This window comes from Choloepus didactylus, chromosome 3, assembly GCF_015220235.1.
Source record: "Choloepus didactylus isolate mChoDid1 chromosome 3, mChoDid1.pri, whole genome shotgun sequence".
NCBI classification, from domain to species: domain Eukaryota; kingdom Metazoa; phylum Chordata; class Mammalia; order Pilosa; family Megalonychidae; genus Choloepus; species Choloepus didactylus.
The window spans coordinates 101260070-101280793 of NC_051309.1; the positions used below are offsets into that span (position 1 = coordinate 101260070).

The following is a 20724-nucleotide window of genomic DNA, read 5'->3' on the forward strand; positions in this document are numbered from 1 at the left end:
GTAACATTAAGGAAAAAACCCAGAATTAGTTTGTGTTGCATCAGAAAGACGAAAACACTTCTTTTATACTCTTCTATACATATTTATTTGAATTGTAGTAAATATTTGGTTTTTGTTTAAAGAACACAGACCCCATTAAACTTTCCAGATAACACTGAAATGTTCATTGTGCATTCCCAAGCTTCACTATTGGCAGAGAAATTTTCCTTATGTATTTACAGATATTTGCACAAGTATTCATAGACAGTAAGTTGGGTATGTATGAAGGAACTCAAAAGACACCATAGTTATAAAAGACCACTAAAATTCCAAGTTTGTTAAAATTAACAGTCCCATATTATTGTTAAAATATATATTTTGTAACTATTTGAACTTCAGAAATCAATTCCTCTCTTTCTTTTAAACTATAGTTGAACAGACCAAAGTTACAAGGAATTGTGGCAATTAGCTGGTTGCTTGGTTGTCTTAGAATAAATATCTTGGAAAATGCTGAATGAATTCAGTGATACCACTAGTTATTTTTCAGAGTCAATAGATAATGTCATTAGCACAAATGTGTAATTCAATACATTTACCAAACTGAATCAAATTTAATAGAAAATATTAAATTGCTTGTCAAATTTCTATTCTTTTCCCCAGATCTATTATTCAGCTAGTAACATATTATTTTTCAATAAACTTAGGAATATACATGCATGGGTGTGAGCTCAATTATTTATACAAAATAAAGAATACACCTAATTTATATATACTGATTTTCTAAATTGGCCAAACAAATTGGATAATTACCAAATTTCTACCTGAGTTTGCTTTTCTAACTGCCTTGGTTTTAAAAATAAGATTTCTTTTAGAGATCTGGGGAAAAATAGAATTGAACTTCTATTTAAAATTTAGTTTTAATTTGAGCTTTTTTAATTTGAATGAGTTTGCATATGTATAAACTTAAACTATGCTATGTTTTTACTTGTTCTGGGTTTTGTTTTTTTTTTCAGTTCCAAGTTCTAATTCAGTGACATAGTACTGAAAGATTTGTCATAAAGTATAATATGTGAGTAAACAGAGATATTTAAAATAAAACATAACACTGTTTAATTAAATATTTTTAATTTATGAAAATAGAAATACTGATATTGGGTATAAAATAATTAACTCTTCTTTCTATCTAAGCTTTCAATTAATATTAATATTAGTGTCTTCTAACAGTAGTTTGACAATACTTAGTAGCAACATTTCTTCAATGTTAATCATTTATAAACAATTAAAGAGAGAGTTAAAGCACTGCACTTCCTTAAATTTTTTATAGGAAGTAAGGATGAAAAATAGGATAACTTAGGAGAAAGTGCCATTGAAAATCTCAGATATGTTGTTGCCATGACAGCAACAAAACAGGAAAAATTTAATTTGCAATTGTCTGTGGAATTTGGTTAGGCTAATGAATATATAAGTGCATAGTTTAGATTACTATCATAGGCTCAACCCAGTTAAAAAATCTCACCAAATGCCTACTTCTCATAAAATTTACAGTACATCACACTTTAAAATTATGTATGTAGAATACAGTGCATGTGTGCCCCGTCCACCTCCCAAGGTGTTTTGATGTTTTTTGAGAGAGAAAATTCTGCTTCTAGACCTGAAGCTTTCTTGCTATTGTACAGTAACTGCTTCAGACCTGTGTGCTTATGTTTCCGATTCCTGGGAAGTTCTCTTTGCCGCAGGGCGTGCCCTGAAACACATCAAAAGAACCAAGTTCTACAAAGGAAAAAAGAAACTCAAGTAGGCTTGAACATACAAAGAGAAGGAGAAAGAGATGAGAAAGGGGCCAGGCAGTGTTGAATACAAAATGAGTTCAACCAACCCCAGGAGCTCTTCATCACTTACATTTATCTTATTCTGGGAGAGGGGCATCAAAACCAGCCCTGACATAAACCACCCACTGCCTTGACTTTGACTCTGTGTGTGAGTGCGTTAGTGTGTGTGTGTGTGTGTATGTGTGTGATGTGTATTATACATAAAAAAGAACCATTTCTTGAGGTGTCACTGTTACCTCACAAAAATTAAAAAGAAAATAAAATATTTAAAAATGCAAATTACCAAGGTCCAAGTAAATAAATTTAGTCTGGTCTTCATTTAATTAATTCATACTGTTTATATCAAAATATTATAATTGTGCAATGCTTTAACATCTTTACTACAGTATTTATAGTGTACCTTCTGTAGTCATTATCATAAAGTATGTGAAACTTTAAATTTCTCCTTGCAGTGTTTTGTACATGTTTAACATTTTGGGATCCAAACTCATGGCCAAAATCCCTGCACGAAGATAGATTCTGTATGATAAATAATAATAAAATAATTAAAATGTAAATGATCCAAATAACTGAAAGAATAAGGGAGGTGTTTCCCAAGTCCATGCTAATTGCATCTTTGAAATTAATACCCCCAATTCTGACTCTGTATGTGCTTGAAAAGTATATTTCAATTGACAAATCCCTTTTGATAAATTTTACTATCTCATGGGGAACATGGTCTTGAATGCCTGCATAAAGTTTTCTGGAGTACAGAAAGTATAATGTCAGACCTCACCTCACAATAGCCCTGCAATGGAATGGCCTTTAAATTTTGGTGGTTTGGAGGTAAGTAATTTAACAGTGAATGGGAAGAGATGAAGTTTTTGTTTTAAAAAAAACTCCTATCACATAGACTTTTCTTATTAGAAAGATTTAGAAAACATTACAATAAGGGCCCCATTTAGAATTTCAGTACAAGTTTTTGTTATCAAAATGATAAACTGGTAGGTTCAAGATTGTTTCTACTTCATAGGATATTGATTGCATAATAGATGAATTTAACAGTAGTATACACCTACTAAAATTATGAAAGTTATTTTATTTTTGCTTCCCTGAGATTTTCTAATTTCTGCTTTACTATGTTGGCATTATTTTTATCTATCTAAACTACTGGTACCAATCTAAAATAAAATATAATAATTCTCATGGCTTGCTTTTGTTAATCAGCATTCAATATAAAAACTAAATTTTTTTGGAAACACTTAAGTAAAAAGTCTTTCTCAGTGGACTGTGCAAAGCCCTGCTCTCACAGTCCTGCTTGAACAGACAAAAGGTATCAGTCAGCCAGCAGTCTGTAATGAAGAGGTAGACCCCCTTTTCCCTGTTTATATGCAGTGGAATTTTGCTGCCTTAAGTAACTACAGTGAAATTTTAAACTCATTTACTGGCTTTTCCTCTCTTTTGGTTTTCTTCCATTTTCTTAAGCCAATAAGATAATTAAAAATTTCAAACCATTTAGAGTTTTGGAATGTTTACTCTCAACTCTGTATACTGTGGAACACCAGTAATATCAAAATAAAATCACATGATTTCACTATCATTTTTACAGTGAATTATCCCTAAAGCCCTTCTTTAGAGAGAAAGAGAGAGAAAAGTAGAAAGAAATAGAAGCAATAAAGAAAAATTCAATGTGGGTCACAGTTTTGAATGTTATTAGTCCTGGTCCAGGTTTTCCTGCCTTCAAAATCAGCCCTTTTTACAAATATGCCACACAAATTTACCATATGATTTTGATGTGGTTGCTTTCTTTCTTACATACCTTGTTTCGGAATAGCATTTAAAATATTCCAAAGTGTAAATGCAGCAATGAAAAAAGCAGACTAAGTTTTAAAGATTTAAAACAAAAACAACATAAAACTACAAATGCTACCATGCTGCATCCAATTCCCGGAGGTTGTAGGTGAGGTTTCCAGGCTATACAGCTTCTATGCACAATGATTTGGTCAGAGAGAAAGGGAAAAGAATATCACAACTTTGTAGCCACTCAGAATCCTGAGGGTCTGATAATTCACTTTAACTGTAGGCCTTATAATCCCTAAGGCCAATCTCATCTACCCTGACCTCCTGGATATCCTGGTGCTCTCAGCAGGCAGCAACTTGCCTTTAGGTAACAACTCCAGGCAGTGGAATTGGGAATACCCCCACAGAGGGACGTACTACTCCATGGGACTGATGCAACTGTGTTTTAAGCAGGAAACCATCTGTAAAGCTAATTATTTATTAAGTCAAGCCCCAAGCTGTTGGAGATGTGCTGCTGGTCTTTTCCAATGACATATTTCATGATCAACTCAAAATCTACATATCCAAAACCAATCCCTTTATCCAATGTTTCCATCTGCCAAAAGAAGGGACATTCATACCATCTCCAGGTTTGACCGAGGGTGAAGAAAATAGGCTCTGAAGTTGAACAGACCTAGTTCCAATCCTGACCCTGCCATTTACTAGCAGTGTGACTTGGTGCAAATTCCTACACCTCCTTAGTCTATTGCCCTGTCAGTGAAATGGCGATTATGATTCTCATTTAATTGAACTGTTGTGGAAAAGAGATGAGATTGAATTAGAGACTAAACCCAAGTGCCCAGTGCAATCTATAATAATCATTCAATAAATTTTAGCTATTATTATTAAACTTAAAAATCTTTGATTCATTTTCCTTGTGGATCTTTCATATCAGCCAGTTATAGAGACTCAACCACTTTACATTTGTGTTTTTTCCCTCACATTTTTAGTGCTCCTAATTTGATTTTAGACCCTTATCTTCTAGCAACAAGAGTCTTTAACAGTTTCAATTGATTCACTGATTCATTTTTACTCCATTTTCAAACTATATATCACTGCCAGTTTTTTATAAATAACACTTTCAGTAATTCCGGCCACTGTTGTTAAAATTTTTTTTACTGGTTCCCTCTTTCCTATTCTTCTTTCTGGTATTCAAGATCCTGCACATTCAAATTCTACTCAACCTATCCATTATTCCCTGACACAAATTCCATGCTGATCTAGACAGTTGCCAGCCATATTATTTTTTTCATTGATTTCCTCATAGTCAACAAATATTTATTGAGGATCCCCCATGTGACCAGATGCCAGGGATGAATTGATACTAATTTCCACCACTGTAAAAATAAATGAAGCACTGTCCCTGCCTTCAAGGGAACTGCCACAGACAGTAGACAAAAAAAACTCGTTATCATACTCCTGGTAAGAAGAACTCTAATAGAAGTATAGTACAAATGAAAAAGAACGATACTGCTGTAACGTTCTGTCCTTCAAGTGGGAAGTCCTGAAAATATATTAGAATTAACTGATTAAAATATAATAAAAGTATTGTTTTCCACACTACTTCTTGCCCTTAGGAGCCTTAGGGTAACACAAGTTTGTATGTATTCTTTCCTTTTATTAATAGTGCCCTCAACCTATCAAAATCCTAGCCATCCTCACAAAACCAGCTCCATCTCCCTGTGATTTTTTTCTGTCATTATTCCAATACTTGATTCCCCTCTCTGGGACTACAGCAACTACTTAAATGTGCATTATTTCACTTAGGACTTAGTTATACAGAATTTTTGGTATTTTAATATTGTTTTATGTGTGATAGACTTATCTTCTTAACCACCTTATGAACCTTAAGGGTAGAATTCATGTCTTATACAAATGCATTTCCATTTTCCAAAGCACCTAGCTTAATTCTCAGACAAAGGTAGTAATAAATAACTAGTTTCAATAATTTATTTACTTTCAGTGGAGAAAATGTATAAATTTTTAATTGAGTTTTTTTCCCACATTACTTGCTTGTCCGGAATTCCCTAAATTGTTCTATGTAGCACCAGTTCTACAGAATGCTAATAAATATAACTCCAGAACTTGACTCCATGTGGATATGTTGGAGCCTTACTGAGTTAAGCATAGTTAAATAAGTTTATTTACTACAGGTCTTCTGAGAGACTAAACATTGTACAATGTAAGTCTTCAAGAGAAGGACACATTATACAGTGTTTCCCAAATCCAACTGATGCCAAAACCCATTTCTTGGAGTTAATGTTCACTTTGGTAAATTCTGATGTTCTCTAAGGTCTTTAAAGCTATTTCCATTTTTAGTCAGTGAAAGGAAAACTTGGTCAAACCATTTGTGAAATAACTGATTATTTAATTCAATTAACTGGTAAGTGCTATCACTCCACTAACACGATTAGAAACACTTAGTGTTCTCTAAGTTAAATAACATTAGCAAAGATTTTGATAAACATAAAACCTGGGCACAAGTTCTCCTAAAAAAGACACAGAGGTAAAGATCACACCGCCCCTTCTGAGGCTGGTAAGCTGACCACAGTTAAAGATTCAGGATTTTTGCCTAGATTCAAGGTTCCTACTGCTGATGTAAATTTTTATAATTTAACAGCTGAATTATGAGGCCTAGCCCTTAGATTTCAAGAAAGAAGTTCCTTATTTAAGAGTATATATTTAAATGGGTAGATTAAGCTGAATTTAACAATATCAAATTTAATTAGTGATTGCAACTATAGTAATATTTATGTCTTTATCATTAATTATAAGTCTTTTAAAGCTTATGCATGGCTGGAACCAATAATTAAAAGTCAAGAGCTGAGATTCACAATCTAAGGAAACAGGCTCCAGATTTTGTATGCGACCATATATCAAGAACAACTTTGATAGAACACTCTCTTCATTCACCATGTGAGGATGATGCTGACTTTTTTTCTGATGGAAGTATCCAAAGCCTCATCCACTCTAAACTACCAATGTTTCCTACCCCATACTTGGTTGAATTCCAAGGCCCTTCCTGAACAGGTACTAGCAAACCAGGAGCTAATGTGCTCTGCTTTCTGATGGCTACCTCGGTCCGAAAACTTATGAAGTCCTAAATCAGAGGTCTGCATCAGCTGTGATCATCCTGCACTTTGTTTACAGTGGACTTCAAGGTGGAGCTAATATCTTATAAGTAGTGATAGGGCATGGAAAGCCAAACCTTGTCTGAAGTCACCATTGATGTGACCTTATGCTTTATTTTCCCACAGGCTTCATCCCTGCAGAATGAAACTACAACATCTGAAAGAAGGAATGTTTGGTCTTTAAGGCCATGTTTGAAACTTGGCAATAATACATGGAGAAGCCAGGCATCTAGTCATGGCCTGCACCAACCATCACAACTAGGAGGACCTCTGGATGACCCCTAGCCTCTGTCAGCACAGAGCTGCTGACAACTTTCCCACCTATTGATTTCAGGACCCAGTAGATCCTGAGTACCCAAAACTGGTGAGCTGATGTACTCGCTCCAAAATTTAAAACTCTTATTCAGTTCAATGAAGCTGAATTCACCAGGTTGTGATACCCAGAAAACGTCACTGCAATCCACTCATAGAAGAGCAACAACAGGAGTGCTGCATTCAGCTCTGATCATGGGTCCTGCCTGAGCCAGTCCATTGGCCTTGGAGGGATCCTGCTCTGTGGTGGATTTCCTGTCTATGTGCCCTCGTCAGGAGCACTCACACTGAGGTTTATGTCCGTAGAGCAACAGCTTTGTCCTCCAGTTTCCACCTGTTCAAATTGACCACAGACTCAACCCTGGGTCTTGGCACTTGGTGAAGGGTCCAGGAGATATGGAGGACCAGGGAGAATGTGCCTTGGCAGACAGTACCAGAGAAAAAAAGAGACTTCTTCTGCTCCTTATTGAATCACTGGCGATTGTGATTAACCGTCTTTGAAGATTTTTATCTCAAAGCTCTCTTGATATTAGTAAAACAATGTTACCTTCATATTTGCCAAAACGGTCCACTTTCCTCCACTCCAACAGACTTTGCCCTCACCCCCAGTAGCCATTAAATACTGACATTCTGCATGGATTCCTGGCTAATGTAGAGCCTCCAGTTTGAATCCACACTTAGTAGATCTGTCATTATAGACAAAGATAACTTGAATCACGACATTATACCCTATAATTGCAGGGCCTGTGTACACTACCTGCCACCAACATAACTGGGTTATCCCTATACCCACTTCCATATTCATCTGTAAACATCTTCCATGCAAATCCTTCTCTTCCAAGTAAAATATAAAGGCATTACATGAAACATCCTAACCTCTCATGAATTTAACACATTTTTGTTGAGTACCTACTATGTACCTACTATGTGACAAGCACTGTATTAAATTCTGGGAATACAGTGATGAATAAGCCACAGTCCTTGCCCCTAAGAAGTCTACATACCTTTCGGAAGTCAGACAATTGAACATTGCTTTAATGTTAGAGCAGTGTATTGATTACCATGAGAGTTCCCTCATCCTTGTTCCTTGACCACTGTAGGGGACTCCTAGATACCCAAGCTGACATGCAGATGGTCTTCTAATATGCCAAAGCAACCCACAAGATCCAAGCCAACAAGCAGCATTCCCCAGGGGAACTTCTGCAAGTCGTTATCTGGTGGATTCCAGTTACTAATATATTATTTCTAAGCCATTTGACTTCTAAACAAGTTAGATGTTCACTTACTGAGCACCTTCCCCATTATGTCATCAAACTGGTAACCATCAGGTTGTAGCTGCCCATAGGTAAAACCACGTTGTGTGAAGTTGGAAGTCATGGCTTCAAGTTTGAGTTCTGATACTTAAGATTGTGGGCAAATCACTTAATCTCTTGAGTCGTTGGTGTCTCTCTTTACAAAATAAAAATAAAATCAATACATACTGTACCTACCTCACAGGGTTGTTGTGAGAATCAAGTGAAAATGTGTGTGAAAGCACTTTGTAAATTTTCTTATTTTTGGTTACCCTATTTTCCATAGGTTCTTCCTCCTCCCTACTGAATACAATCCTGTAATTTACCAGAAAGATGTACTCTCATCTCCCTCTTCAAGTAAATGGTACAAAGGAGATGAAGTTTTTGCCCATCTGGATATCTGGTTTCAGTCTGGGAGTTTTGATGTTTCACAGAATATCAAGGATATAATCCAGAGGACCAAACTGCCCCATGGATGTTCTACCATTAACAGATCACAGATCTGGACACCAGCTATCCCTCTTAAGGGCATCTGGGAAGGAATGTGCCCAAGCCTCATTGCAATGAACAGTTCTGGGCCCCAGAGAACTAATCAGACGGCAGAGGTGCAGGGACCAGCCACTCAGAAGTGCAGCCACTCCAATAGAGAGGACACCTCCTAATATAGAACCAGAAGACCTAGTTAAAGAGGACACTGACCCAATTAAACAAAACCACAAGCCATCCCTACCTGGCTGACCTATTATAGTAGTGATGGTAAGGGAATCCCCTAGATACTCATTTAAAGCCAGGATTTTGTGAAACTTCTTTTAACAGTTTAACCCTCAGGCCAACCTGACTCTTACCTCTGATTCTGACTTGTTTACTCCCTCTCTGTCCCACAGACCTGATATGATGTGTTCCTTGCCTACAAGTCTCACATGTTCCCCTTACACACACGTGTGCACACACATGCAACAATGAGGAATCCTAGCCATGTTTCCTTTCCTAGCCACGTGGCCAAGCCCTAGCTTGGTCTTCCACTTCTTATTTCAGTATGGACTCTGGATAGGTTTGGTCTCAGAGAGCAATCCTGACCCCTCTCAGTTTGGGACCCTGACCTGGATAGAAGTTTAAATAGAGCACCTACAGAGCCACTGATAGGCAGCAATCCTTTAAGCAAAGAGAAGTCTCTCTATCTAGAATGCAGCAGCTCCTCCAAAACCAAGAACATAGTAGCATGTACTTCCAGGAATAGTATAAAGTTTCTCTGAAAGTTCTCCTGAGTGAACAGTGATAATTATACCAAAAATATTTGATAAGATTGGCACCCCAGACTCTGTGGTATAAGTTCTTAATTCTAAAAGAGAAAATTCAATTATAATCCATTCCTCACGTTCCTGGAACAAGGAGAGAGGATTGTAGGAGAAGTTTTTATTCAATCTTTATATCAGTTTCCAAAATACTTTTTAATGGAATGGAAAATAATTTACAATCTCTTCCTCATCCTCACTACATGTGAGAAGGTTGACCTAATGTGCCAGTTCAGTTAACTGAGAAATTTCCAAATCTTTTCTTAAGGCTACAATATTAAAATTTCATCTTAATACTTTAAAAAATCAGAAAAAATATAAAATACTATTTTATTTTATGGCTTATGATCACCACTTGCTATGGGAAGGGAGCCAGAGAGTCTCAGAGTACCAGCCACCCAAGGTCAAAGGCACTGAGCCAAAGGACCCAGCAAAGAGCAGATCCAAGCCAGGAAGAAAAGCTGTTCCCAAAGTGACAGACCAGCATATGAAACAAGATGATCACCAGGTCATGACAGACGAGAAAGAAGAATAGACAGATCCAAGCTGGGAAGCCAATTAAGTTGTTGGAACAGGTATCGGGGTGAATGAGTCTGGGCAGGAGTTGAAGTCACCTATAGTCACACCAGGCTTGTCTTACAATAGCCTTTCTTGTGAGTTGTAATATTACACACTAGTTTCTTTTTCAGAAGTAAAATCCTCAGTGTCACTATGTTGCTTAGATAGTCAGTCCAAAGCAGAAAACCCTGCTTTACACACAGACATACCTATTACTATTTTAGTTGATACCATTTTCTTTTTCAGAGGTTCTTAATTTTCCCATAAGTCTTCGATAAATTATTTTATCAATAAAAATTTGTTAAGGAAGAAATTTCTTGGTTGAATTCCAATTCCTTCTTTGATGATTGAAAATGAATAGTCAAATGAACTATCCTAATTAATTGTTTGTCTGTGTTTGCATTCCCAAGGCTATGTGAGAGGGCGGAAATGTTCTAACATAGACAACGTGGACGTGGGTGTGAAATGATTATAGTACCAGGCAAGGGCAGCCAGGGGAATGTTTGATAGTGACACACAGCAAGCATTCCAGTTTAATGTCTATCTGCAAATTGTACCTCTCTTCAGAAAGTCAGAGACGATCAACTCTCCCACTGCCGTATCAGGATGTGGAGACTGCTGAGTGAGAGACAGGTACAAAGGATAGCCAAGAATAAAGCAGGCAGCATTTTGCAGAGAGAGGTAGCAGAACACAGAGACCAGCCACTCCCCATAGCTGGCGGGAGTGCCAGGCTTTTCAGAGAACTCACATTAGAAGCTCCAGCAGTGGATGGAAACAGGCCAGGAGACACAATAGTGGGGAGAGTTGGATAGTTTCTGTAATTAAAGTCTGAACTCTGCACACTTTCAAACAGACTAAGTACTCTCTACAATTGGCAACGAGGACTGATTTTTTTTTCAAGCAATTGTTCTAACCAACCTGGTAAGGCATAAATCCGTGTGGGCATTAAAGGAAGTCAGTGGATTACAGCCTTTGGCTTAAGAAAGAAGAAGATAATCTGAATACCACCAGGAAGGAGACAGAGCCACAATATCCCTAGCATAAGGAACTGGATTACTAACAGAGGGTATCATTTTGTGTCCCTCCCAAATGCTGTATATATGGTTACTCTTAAATTGACTGCTTAGTAAATTGCAATTGGTTCTTGATTATTTGTGTAAATTCACTTCTTCTGTATTGAATCCTTTCATTGTCTTTTAAAAGTCCAGCATTAAAGAACTCTTCAAAGATAACAAAGTGCCTGCTACTATCTGAACCAGGTGTACCCTAACTGACAATTGCCATCAGTATTCTAGAATATTTAAACCAAATAAGCAGCAACTCTTTGTTTAATAAAACTTATTCCCAACTTGATGTATATATATATTACTCCTGGATGATGTAATGGTGTTATTTCTGTATACAGTGGCCCATAGTGGAAATATAATCCCAAATTTCTAATCATCTACTCCCCACAAACACAACTAAATTTCTATAAACTGCAAATCAGCACAGAGAGTTTTATTTTCTAGATCAAAATTTGGCAGCAACTAAACTGTTCTTTGAAGGAACTGCTAAAACTAGGTTAAAATCCTTGAAGAAATTATTTCTTGGAATTTTTATTTATCGAGTGCCAATTGATTTTCAGGCACTGCATTAAAAAACAGGCATAATATAGCAAAAAAAAAAAAAAAAATCAGACACAATCCCTGTTCTTTACAGAGTCTGAGACAGACATTACAAATAATCACACCAATGAACGTGTAATTACCAACTGAGATAAAAACTCCCTGAAGGAAAGGAATAAGATACAATGAGAGTGTATGACAAGGAAATCTGACCTAGTTTAGGAGGCTTGCTTGCTGGAAGAAGGAAAGCTTGAGCTAATGTAAGAACAATGTATGGACGTTAACTAGCTTTGGGGAACAGAGGAGGAGCATACAGACAGAGGAGCGATCAGTCATCCTTTGGTAAAGCTCATCTGAGAACCGAAGGGCCAATGTGGCTGAAAGAACTGAAAGCAGGTCTAAATGGTTAGAGCACTGAAAGCAAAGGTAGGATTGGCAGGTGGTGAGTTATAGAGATGGGTAGGATCCAGTCTATGTAGAATCTGATAAACCAAGCTCAGGATCTGGGTCTTTAGCCTAAGAAAATTGTAAAACCTACAAGTTTTAGCAGGAGTCAATTTGTTTGGCTTACTGTGTTGTTGTATACATAGTGTTCTAAATATATTGAGTGACTCAATATATACTGAGTGAATATATATTGAATGTATCAATCTATGCTGAGTGAATCAATATATATTGAGAGAATAGTTATTGAATGATTTGGGGAAGAAAATTTTCTCACAAATTATCCTGGAGAACTGTGTTATCATATATTATTATATTTTTAAATTGAGTTGATTATCAGAATCATTACCTAGAAAATTTTCACTTCCACTTCCATTCTGAGATGCAATTTCAAGTGACACCAATAATAAATTCTATTACAGCATTATCATGTACATGGTGTGTACAGGGATATTGTCTTTAAAACCAATCAAAAAACTGTCCCAGTAACAGTCTTACAGAAGAAGTATTTTGGAAGCTTCCTTGAGAGTAAATGAAGGGATCAATAGTAAATACTATTTACTATTTTACAAGGAATAGGAATCAATTTAGAATGGAAAGAGGTAATAAAGGAACCTTAGAAATACAGAGATGCCCAATTTGTATGCACACCAAATAGCAATTTTAGGTTGCACTCCGTCGTCCATTAACCCTTCCCTCACCCCAGCCTTCAGAGATCCAGCAGCTGAGCCTCTTCAAGGAACTGTGGCAGATATTGGTCTGCTTTTCCTTGGTTTTCCCTGCAGACTAACATGTAGGCTTTCTCAGTTCTGCTAAGTCAATTATCACTTGTCCATCTGTTTCCATTTTGTAAAAATTTGTTGACATCGCTCATTTGTTATTGTCTGTTTAACTATTCTCTTTATTATGTGGGTTTATGCCTCTTTTGTCGTTTCTGTCATATTAATAATGTTTGAGCAGGGAATCTCGATCTTAAGTGTGTTCAATCTGAAATAGTTAACTGAAACTTTCTTATTGTTTTAATTTGCATTTCCTGGTTAGATTTTTTTTTCATTTTTATGGACCATTTTTATTTCTCCCTCATGAATTTACCTGATCTTATCTTTTGTCTGTTTTTTATTGGACACTAGACAATTTCTTATCAAACTTAATGGCTCCCTAATTATATTACATATGGTAACCCACTGTGTATAAAATGTGTTACTGATATTTTTCCAGTTTGTCGTTTACTTTCAACTTTTATGAGTTTTTGTACATGAAAAATCTTTATTTTAATGTTTATGTACTAGAGTTTGTGTAACTTCATTATTAAAGATTATTAATTTTTAAAATATTTAATTCATTATTTAATTATTAAATCTTCTGGTGATTTTACGCCCTTATTTAGCCTTATTTAGCCCAATATCAGTTAAACACCTACTTAAGTTATCTTCTAGATAGGCTTATAATTTCACAATTTTAATTTAACTTTTTAGTCTTCTGGAATTTATTTTTAGGTTCAATATGAAGGAAGGTATAAAACATTAATTGTGAATTATAGCATATATACTATCAAATATATAAAACCTAAATGTACAATTTAACATTAACAGAAATAATTAAAAAGCCAATACCCATCAACAACAAACTGAATCCTTATCTAAGGATCTACTTTGGAGAACACCAAAACTGAAATAATTCACACTGGGAAGTCATCTTAAGAAGTATATCCTCATATAGATTTCTGCAATCAGGTCACTCATTAGCCAGATAACAACAAAAACACATTGTTAGTGATAAGTGAGTTGTGATAACCCCTGGCATACTGTGGGACCACAGTTCTAAGACTCTTATCTGTGGTAAAGTGGGACAGAAAGCAGGAGAAAGAGGATATACTGAACTTATGTGATGTCTCTGTCATTTAAGAGATACGGCCACAATAATATTCATAAAAAAAAGAAAACACCATGGAGATGGTGAGTTATCATTAAGTACCATAGACGCACCAACGGAAAAACCTGGTGGGCCCAAGTCAACCTCTCACCAGGTTAGGACTCCATGCAGAATTCAAAGACCTCTATGATACACACATCTCCTGCAACCAGAGGACAGTACCAGTTAAAAACCAGGCATGATTGTGAGACTAATAGAATTGCAGAGGTGTAATACACCACCCTGGAAAATCTACATGCTAAACTTAAGGCCCTGATAGAGAAGAGGTGGTGACATATGAATACATATGTTTGAGATCCCCATATTCTGCTGAACCATCTGGGCCTCCTGATGTGGCCCACTCTAGCATTCAAGAACATCAACTACACTTACCCGGAGACCACACAGAGGCCTCTCTTGAGCAAGATGCCTCGTACATTAATATTTGCCCTCACCAAGATTGCCCCCACTTTTTCTCAAATTTGTAGGCATAAGATCAAATCTCAGTAAGGCCCAAATGGGAGGTACTGTTGCCTTGGAAGCAAAATAATTTTTCAACGAAAGTGCTGCAGCACCTAGCTAATATTTGTTGGTAGGAACCCAGAGTCTGGGCCTTTGAATGAATTTTGAGGGGCTGAACTAGGGGAAGGGTGACAATATAAGACTAAAAAAGGATGAATTTCAAAATACAGGGGCACTGTCCATAACTCAGGATTTAATGCCCTAGCGATCCTAATATGATGTTGGGATGGCTTTCTTAAAACTTGGGAGAAATGTTGACCCACCGTAAATAAAGTGGAGATGCCAGAATGTCCTTATCAAAGTTCTAAGGAAAGGGAAAAATGGCTTAGAGAGGATAATATGCCTAAATTGATTTGTTGCTTAAGACCAAAGAATCTATTGGCTGAATATATTTCCCAGTAGAACCCAGAGGACACCCTCTTCACTAAAGCAAACAAGAACGTGCTAGTAGGTGACAATGTTTAAAAAATGGCATTGTTATTAAAAAACACTCATGGAATCTGTCCTTTTTAGGCCAGGATATACAGTAGGGAAAGCTACCATAGAATGGGCTTTTTAATGTCAACAGAGTAACAGAATTCTGGAATAGCAGAAGACAGCTGCTGTCAATTAACAGTCAAGCAAGGTGGATGAATTGGTAAGTAAAGACAGAATAGAGCCCTGACATGCAGGGATCTGTGGCAAAAGCCAGTAGGCCGTAGAATTTCCAAGGGCACAACAGATCAGTACCCAACAAGGGTATTACTTGACCTATAAAGAGTAGTTCGACCAATGATTGAGGTCAGTCACCACAATAAATATTCACTAATTTTTCCCAGTTTCTGCATCCAACCAAGATTGAACCAATCAATGGAAATGGATTTCAGGCCCCTTTAAGGATTCCTCCAATCCTTTTTCAAATGGATCTATAACCATTTATGAGGAATATACTTGAGAAAGGAAAATATACAGATCATTAAAGGGTTTTATTTTATATTTTTTTTATTTTTTGAAGTAGATTCTGAGCTAACACTGATGCCAACAGAACCAAAATACTATTATGAATCTTTTGCTAGAGCATATGGGGGCCAGGTGAGATCTTCTTCAAAATATCATGGTGGTCCATTATATTGCTGACATCATTTTAATTGGACCTGAAGAGCAGAAAGTGGCCTTGAGAGAAATATCCTTATAAGACATATGTGGACCAGGAGGTGGAAGATAAATATTACAAAAATCCAGAATGCTGACAAGATGATGATGTTTTTAAGATCCAAGAAACTTGGGGCATACCCTCTCTAAGTAAATGGCATTTACTCAGAGTAAGTATTTCTCCTTGCACCTCCTGCCACTATGAAAGGTATAATAACTGGTAGTTCTCTTTGAATTTTGGAGACAACACATACCACATTTGCAAATACAACTCCAACTCATTTACCAGTTGATTCAGAAGGCAACTAGTTTCTTGTGGGGCTTTGCAGCAGATTGAAGCTGTGGAACAAGCAGCACTGTTATTTAGATCATATAATCCAGCATATCTCTTGGTGCTAGAAGTAATTGTGGATGTTAAGGGTGCCATGTGGAGTCTCTGGTAAGCCACATTAGAAGAGTCACAGCAGAGAATTCTAGAGATATCAAGCAAAGCTAAGATACATTCAGCACAGAACTATTCCTCATTCCAAAAGCAGCTTTTATCATGTTACTGGACCTTAGTAGAAACTGAACCCCTAAGCTAGGGATATTAAGTGACTATGTATCTGGAGCTACCCATCTTGAGCTGGGTATCACATCAAGTCATAAGTTTGGTGGGTTGGAGGGCACAATAGCAATCTATCATATTATATAAATTATACCTTCTGCAGGTCTAGAGAGCCTAAGTGAGTTACATGAACAGATACTCCAACCCTTATACCATTTATTCTTATACCATGCATCAATGACTCATCCCCAGTGAACATCTGTGGCACTCCCTATGACCAGTTAACAGAAAGAAAAACTCATACCTTGTTCATGGACAGGGATATGATTTCAAGCTGAAAATAGGCTACTGTTACACTACTGCGCCTCTCAGAGGAGGCTCTGAAAGACAGTAGCAAGCATAAACCCTACCAAGGCACAGAGATTCACTACATTCACCTTATCATCAGCTTTGTATGAAGAAAGAAATGCCCTAAGGTTAGAATATATATTTAGGTACCTGGGCATTATCTGGTTAATCAGGGTCCTGGGAGGAACAAGATTAGAAGAGTAGAGACAATGACGTGAGGGGAAGAAGCATGTGAATGGACCCATAGGAGTGAGTACAAAGTATGCAGATCTTCATGTTTCACATCAATGCCTACCAGCGACCAGCGACCTCAGAGGAGTCACTGAACAGGCTGAGCAAGGATAACTCGTCAAGTGAATCAACCAGCTTCTTTCCCCAGCTGCCCCAATGCTTACACAATGGGTCCATGAATAAAACAGCCTTGTTGGCAAGGATGGAGGCTGTGCATGGACCAAGGCTAATCTGGATAATGCTGATGTTGAATGTCCAATCTGGCAGCAGCAGAGACCAAAGCTGCATGCTTGACATGATATCATCCCTCAAAATTACCAATGTGGTAGCAGATTTATTACGTTAGACCTTTACTGGGATACATATGTTTTAAATATGCCCTCTCTGCCTGCAGTGGCTCCATCAGCATCATGAACCAAGAATTGGTTTATCATCATAGGATCCCACATAACATTACCTCAAACCAAAAGATCCATTTTACAGAAAAGGTTTTGCGGCAATGGGCACATGACCATGGGATCCGCAGATCCTACCATAGAACTCATCAGCCAGAAGGGGCCGGCCTGATTGTACAAGCAAATGATTTCTTAAAGGTACAGCTAAAGTGCCAGTGTGGAGGTGACATTTCGTGGGTTGAAACACTGTCCTGAGAGTTATGGTATTCATTATGAACTAACGGCTATTAAATGGTGCTATTATAAATAGAATAATTACTTCTAGAAAACAAGGGATGGAGATAGGAGTGGTTCTTATTATTACTCCCATAATCCACTTGGGAAACTTGTGTTCCACACCCAAAATTTTAATCTTTGCTGGATTAGAGAGCCTGATTCTGCCAGTGGACAAGGTAATGATTCCATTAAAACTAGAGCTTTAATCACTATAGTATTACACTGAATTCCTCATGCCAACAGACCAGCTTGGAAAGAAAGGAATTAATACACTGGCAAAGGCAAATGACCCTGATTTTCATATAGAGTAGGGGCAAGGGTTGCTGTTACAAAATGGGAATAGAGAGGGGTATGTGGAACTTGGGAAATTTCTAGACCTCTTGATGTTTCCATGCCCAACAACAGTTGCAGCAACCATTACTTGAAAAGTTCATACCAACCAGGGACTCAGAGTCCTCAGGGAGGCAAGTCTTAGTCACTTCATGGACAAGACATAAGGACAAACAGAAAGATGAGAGGACTTTAGAATAAGTGGTAGAAGAGGGAGATGACTTCAATTATGACTGACGACCAACAATAGCAGTAGGGACTGTAACTGTTCTCACTAACCTTCTCACAGTAGTATGTCCTTTATTTTATTTTATTTTAACATGTAAGTAGGCATGTCCTTGAATAACTAGTGATAGGATAGAGTGAATCTAACTTGGGCTATGGGTGGATCTAAGAGGTGCAGAGTTTGAACTGTAGCAGTGTGGGCTATATCAAAAGCTGTCAGTAGCCAACCTATATTCCTCTAGCCCTACAATTTCAATGTACTTTGAAAACAACTGCCAGTGTTTGTATCACTGCGCTGGATGCCATTTTTTTTTACAGCCAGAAGGCTGTTCTGCATGCTTACATGGTAGGCCAGAAATGCCAAAGAATTATCACCACTTGGTTAAGATCCCAACCAATGACTAAACGAAATCAGTGTATTCATAATCCAGTCCCCTCTTGTCTTGAGGGACACACAAAGGCTGGAGTGTTTATCCTGTTTTCTAGATTTTTCCTGCAGGATTGAGTTCCAGTTGCCCACCATGGTATCTGGCTTAATAGTTCCCTCTTTATTGGTCATATTCTCCTTCCTATATCAATTCTCTACCATCATGATGACGTTTCCTGTACTTCCCAATTAGTTACTTGTCTCAATTAAATGAGAGATCCCAAAATGAGATAGGGAGCTTAAAGATAACTGGTCTTAGATACTACTAAAGCAGGGATATGCCCATCCATTACAACAGCAGTGATTACCATTACTCATGCTCACCCTACACTTATGCCACTACAGATAAGATGCAAGTCTACAACAGCTGACCAAGAATAACTGGAGGCCACTATTTTACTCACCAGACTATACAACTTCCCAGTGTGTGACTTTTTCAAGAAGCCCGTAAGTGTGTCTGTTTATTGGTCCTTGGTTGCCAAGAACTCTAGATTCAAGGGAGTCTGGGAAATGAAGATTTTTTGTTCTGATTTTGATTTTGATTTAGTTTTTGGCTTTCAAGTCTGAAGAACAAGGACGTGACCTATAAATGTTTAAAGTAAGTGTAAAACAAGCCAATTTACAATATTGACAATATATTTTATATTTTGTTGCTGCTGTGAATGAAAATTTTTTTCCTTTATGTTTTCTATATGGCTACTGATAAATAGGGAGTCACTGCTTTGTCAATTGTTGCTCGACAACAATGGCAGCAACCATCTGATCTTTCCAATATTTATCAATAGCTTTTATATGGACATTTTTGAAGTTTTAGGCATCCAATCACATCATCTATACTTGATTATGCTGTCTCCTTTCCAATGGGTTATATCTGTTTTGTATACCATTGGATTGGCTAGAACTTCCTGAAAACCATTAATAATAGTGACCAGGGATCTCTTTCTTTCTACTGATTTTAATGGAAATGTAACCTGTACTTCACCATTGTATATCTTATTGGCTATTGATTTAAGACAGATACTTTACTGTGTTAAATATATATTCTTCCAGTCTCCATTGCTAAAAACTATTTTTTACAAATAGATGTTTAAATTTAGCATATGAAATCTAATGAATGCTTATATTTTTATTTGAGTAATTTATGTCAGATAGCAACAGAAGACTATAAATTAAATGAATCTTTAATTACTAGCCTTATACAATCATAGTGGATTGTATATTGTTCTATTTTTAAAATGCATTTTGTCTTAGCAATATAGTTGGCCTTACTGTAATCAATTTATTTTATGATTTGAGAGTTTTTGTTTTTTGCCATTAAGTAGACTATGTTTTATTTATTTTCTTCTCTGTGTTGATTTAGAATATGAAAACAATTCTTAATTCCTCAAGAGGTGACTTTAAGTGTATTTAATATATACTCAAACAATATTTCTCTAATTTTAAAAGGACAGAGAAAAGCAATACATTTTCTAATGATGTCTGAGGTTTGAAATTAAACTTTGTCACCAAGTGATCACTGTCGTTTCCATTAGTTCTTTTGACTTACTTTTAATTCTAACCTCCAATCAATACACATTTCCAGGAAACGTAGCTGAAGGTATATTTACAGAAAACATGCCTATCTTAGAATGCATATATTTTGTCTAAACTCTCCAAATGAATATGGAAACTGAGGATATAGGGCAGTTATCAATTCATTTATTACAGATACTGTGCTGAGTTTTGAGGCTACAACAATGAACAAGACAGGAATAGGCCATGCTCTCCAGAGCTTATAGTCTGGTGAAGGGGAAAGAGGAAAGTTAGACATTAAATAAATAATCACACAAATGATTATTTGATCATGATTATCAGTATTAAAGGAAACAAAGATAAGGTACCATAAAAGTGTAAAACAGGCAACCTGAGAAGTATTCTGGAGAATGAATGAATACTTTTCTGAAGAAGTAAGATCTGAAGGTTGAATAGAAAGTAGCTAGGGAAAGAGGGGACAGTCAAGAAAGGAAGAGGATAGCAGATGGACATGGGAAAATATTTGGTACATATGAGCAAAGAAAGAAGACTCATGTGGCTAGAGAGGCATAACTGAGTAAGAGAGTGGTGGAGGTGAGAATGAAG

The 20724-nt window shown here is 36.8% G+C and overlaps 1 protein-coding gene across 2 annotated transcripts in view; it reads left to right on the top strand.

The window, feature by feature from the left end:
• GRID2 (glutamate ionotropic receptor delta type subunit 2) overlaps positions 1 to 13409 on the top strand; it is a 1659435-nt gene extending 1646026 nt beyond the window's left edge. Inside the window, exons 16-17 of one of the 2 annotated variants that reach the window (XM_037830266.1) lie at positions 993 to 1048; positions 6884 to 7006. In XM_037830266.1, the coding sequence (XP_037686194.1) occupies positions 993 to 1013 (21 nt within the window). In that variant the 3' untranslated portion in view covers positions 1014 to 1048; positions 6884 to 7006. Of the gene's footprint in view, positions 1 to 992; positions 1049 to 6883 lie in introns of both variants that reach the window. The other variant, XM_037830265.1, reaches the window with a different exon arrangement.
• The last annotated feature ends 7315 nt before the right edge of the window (positions 13410 to 20724 follow it).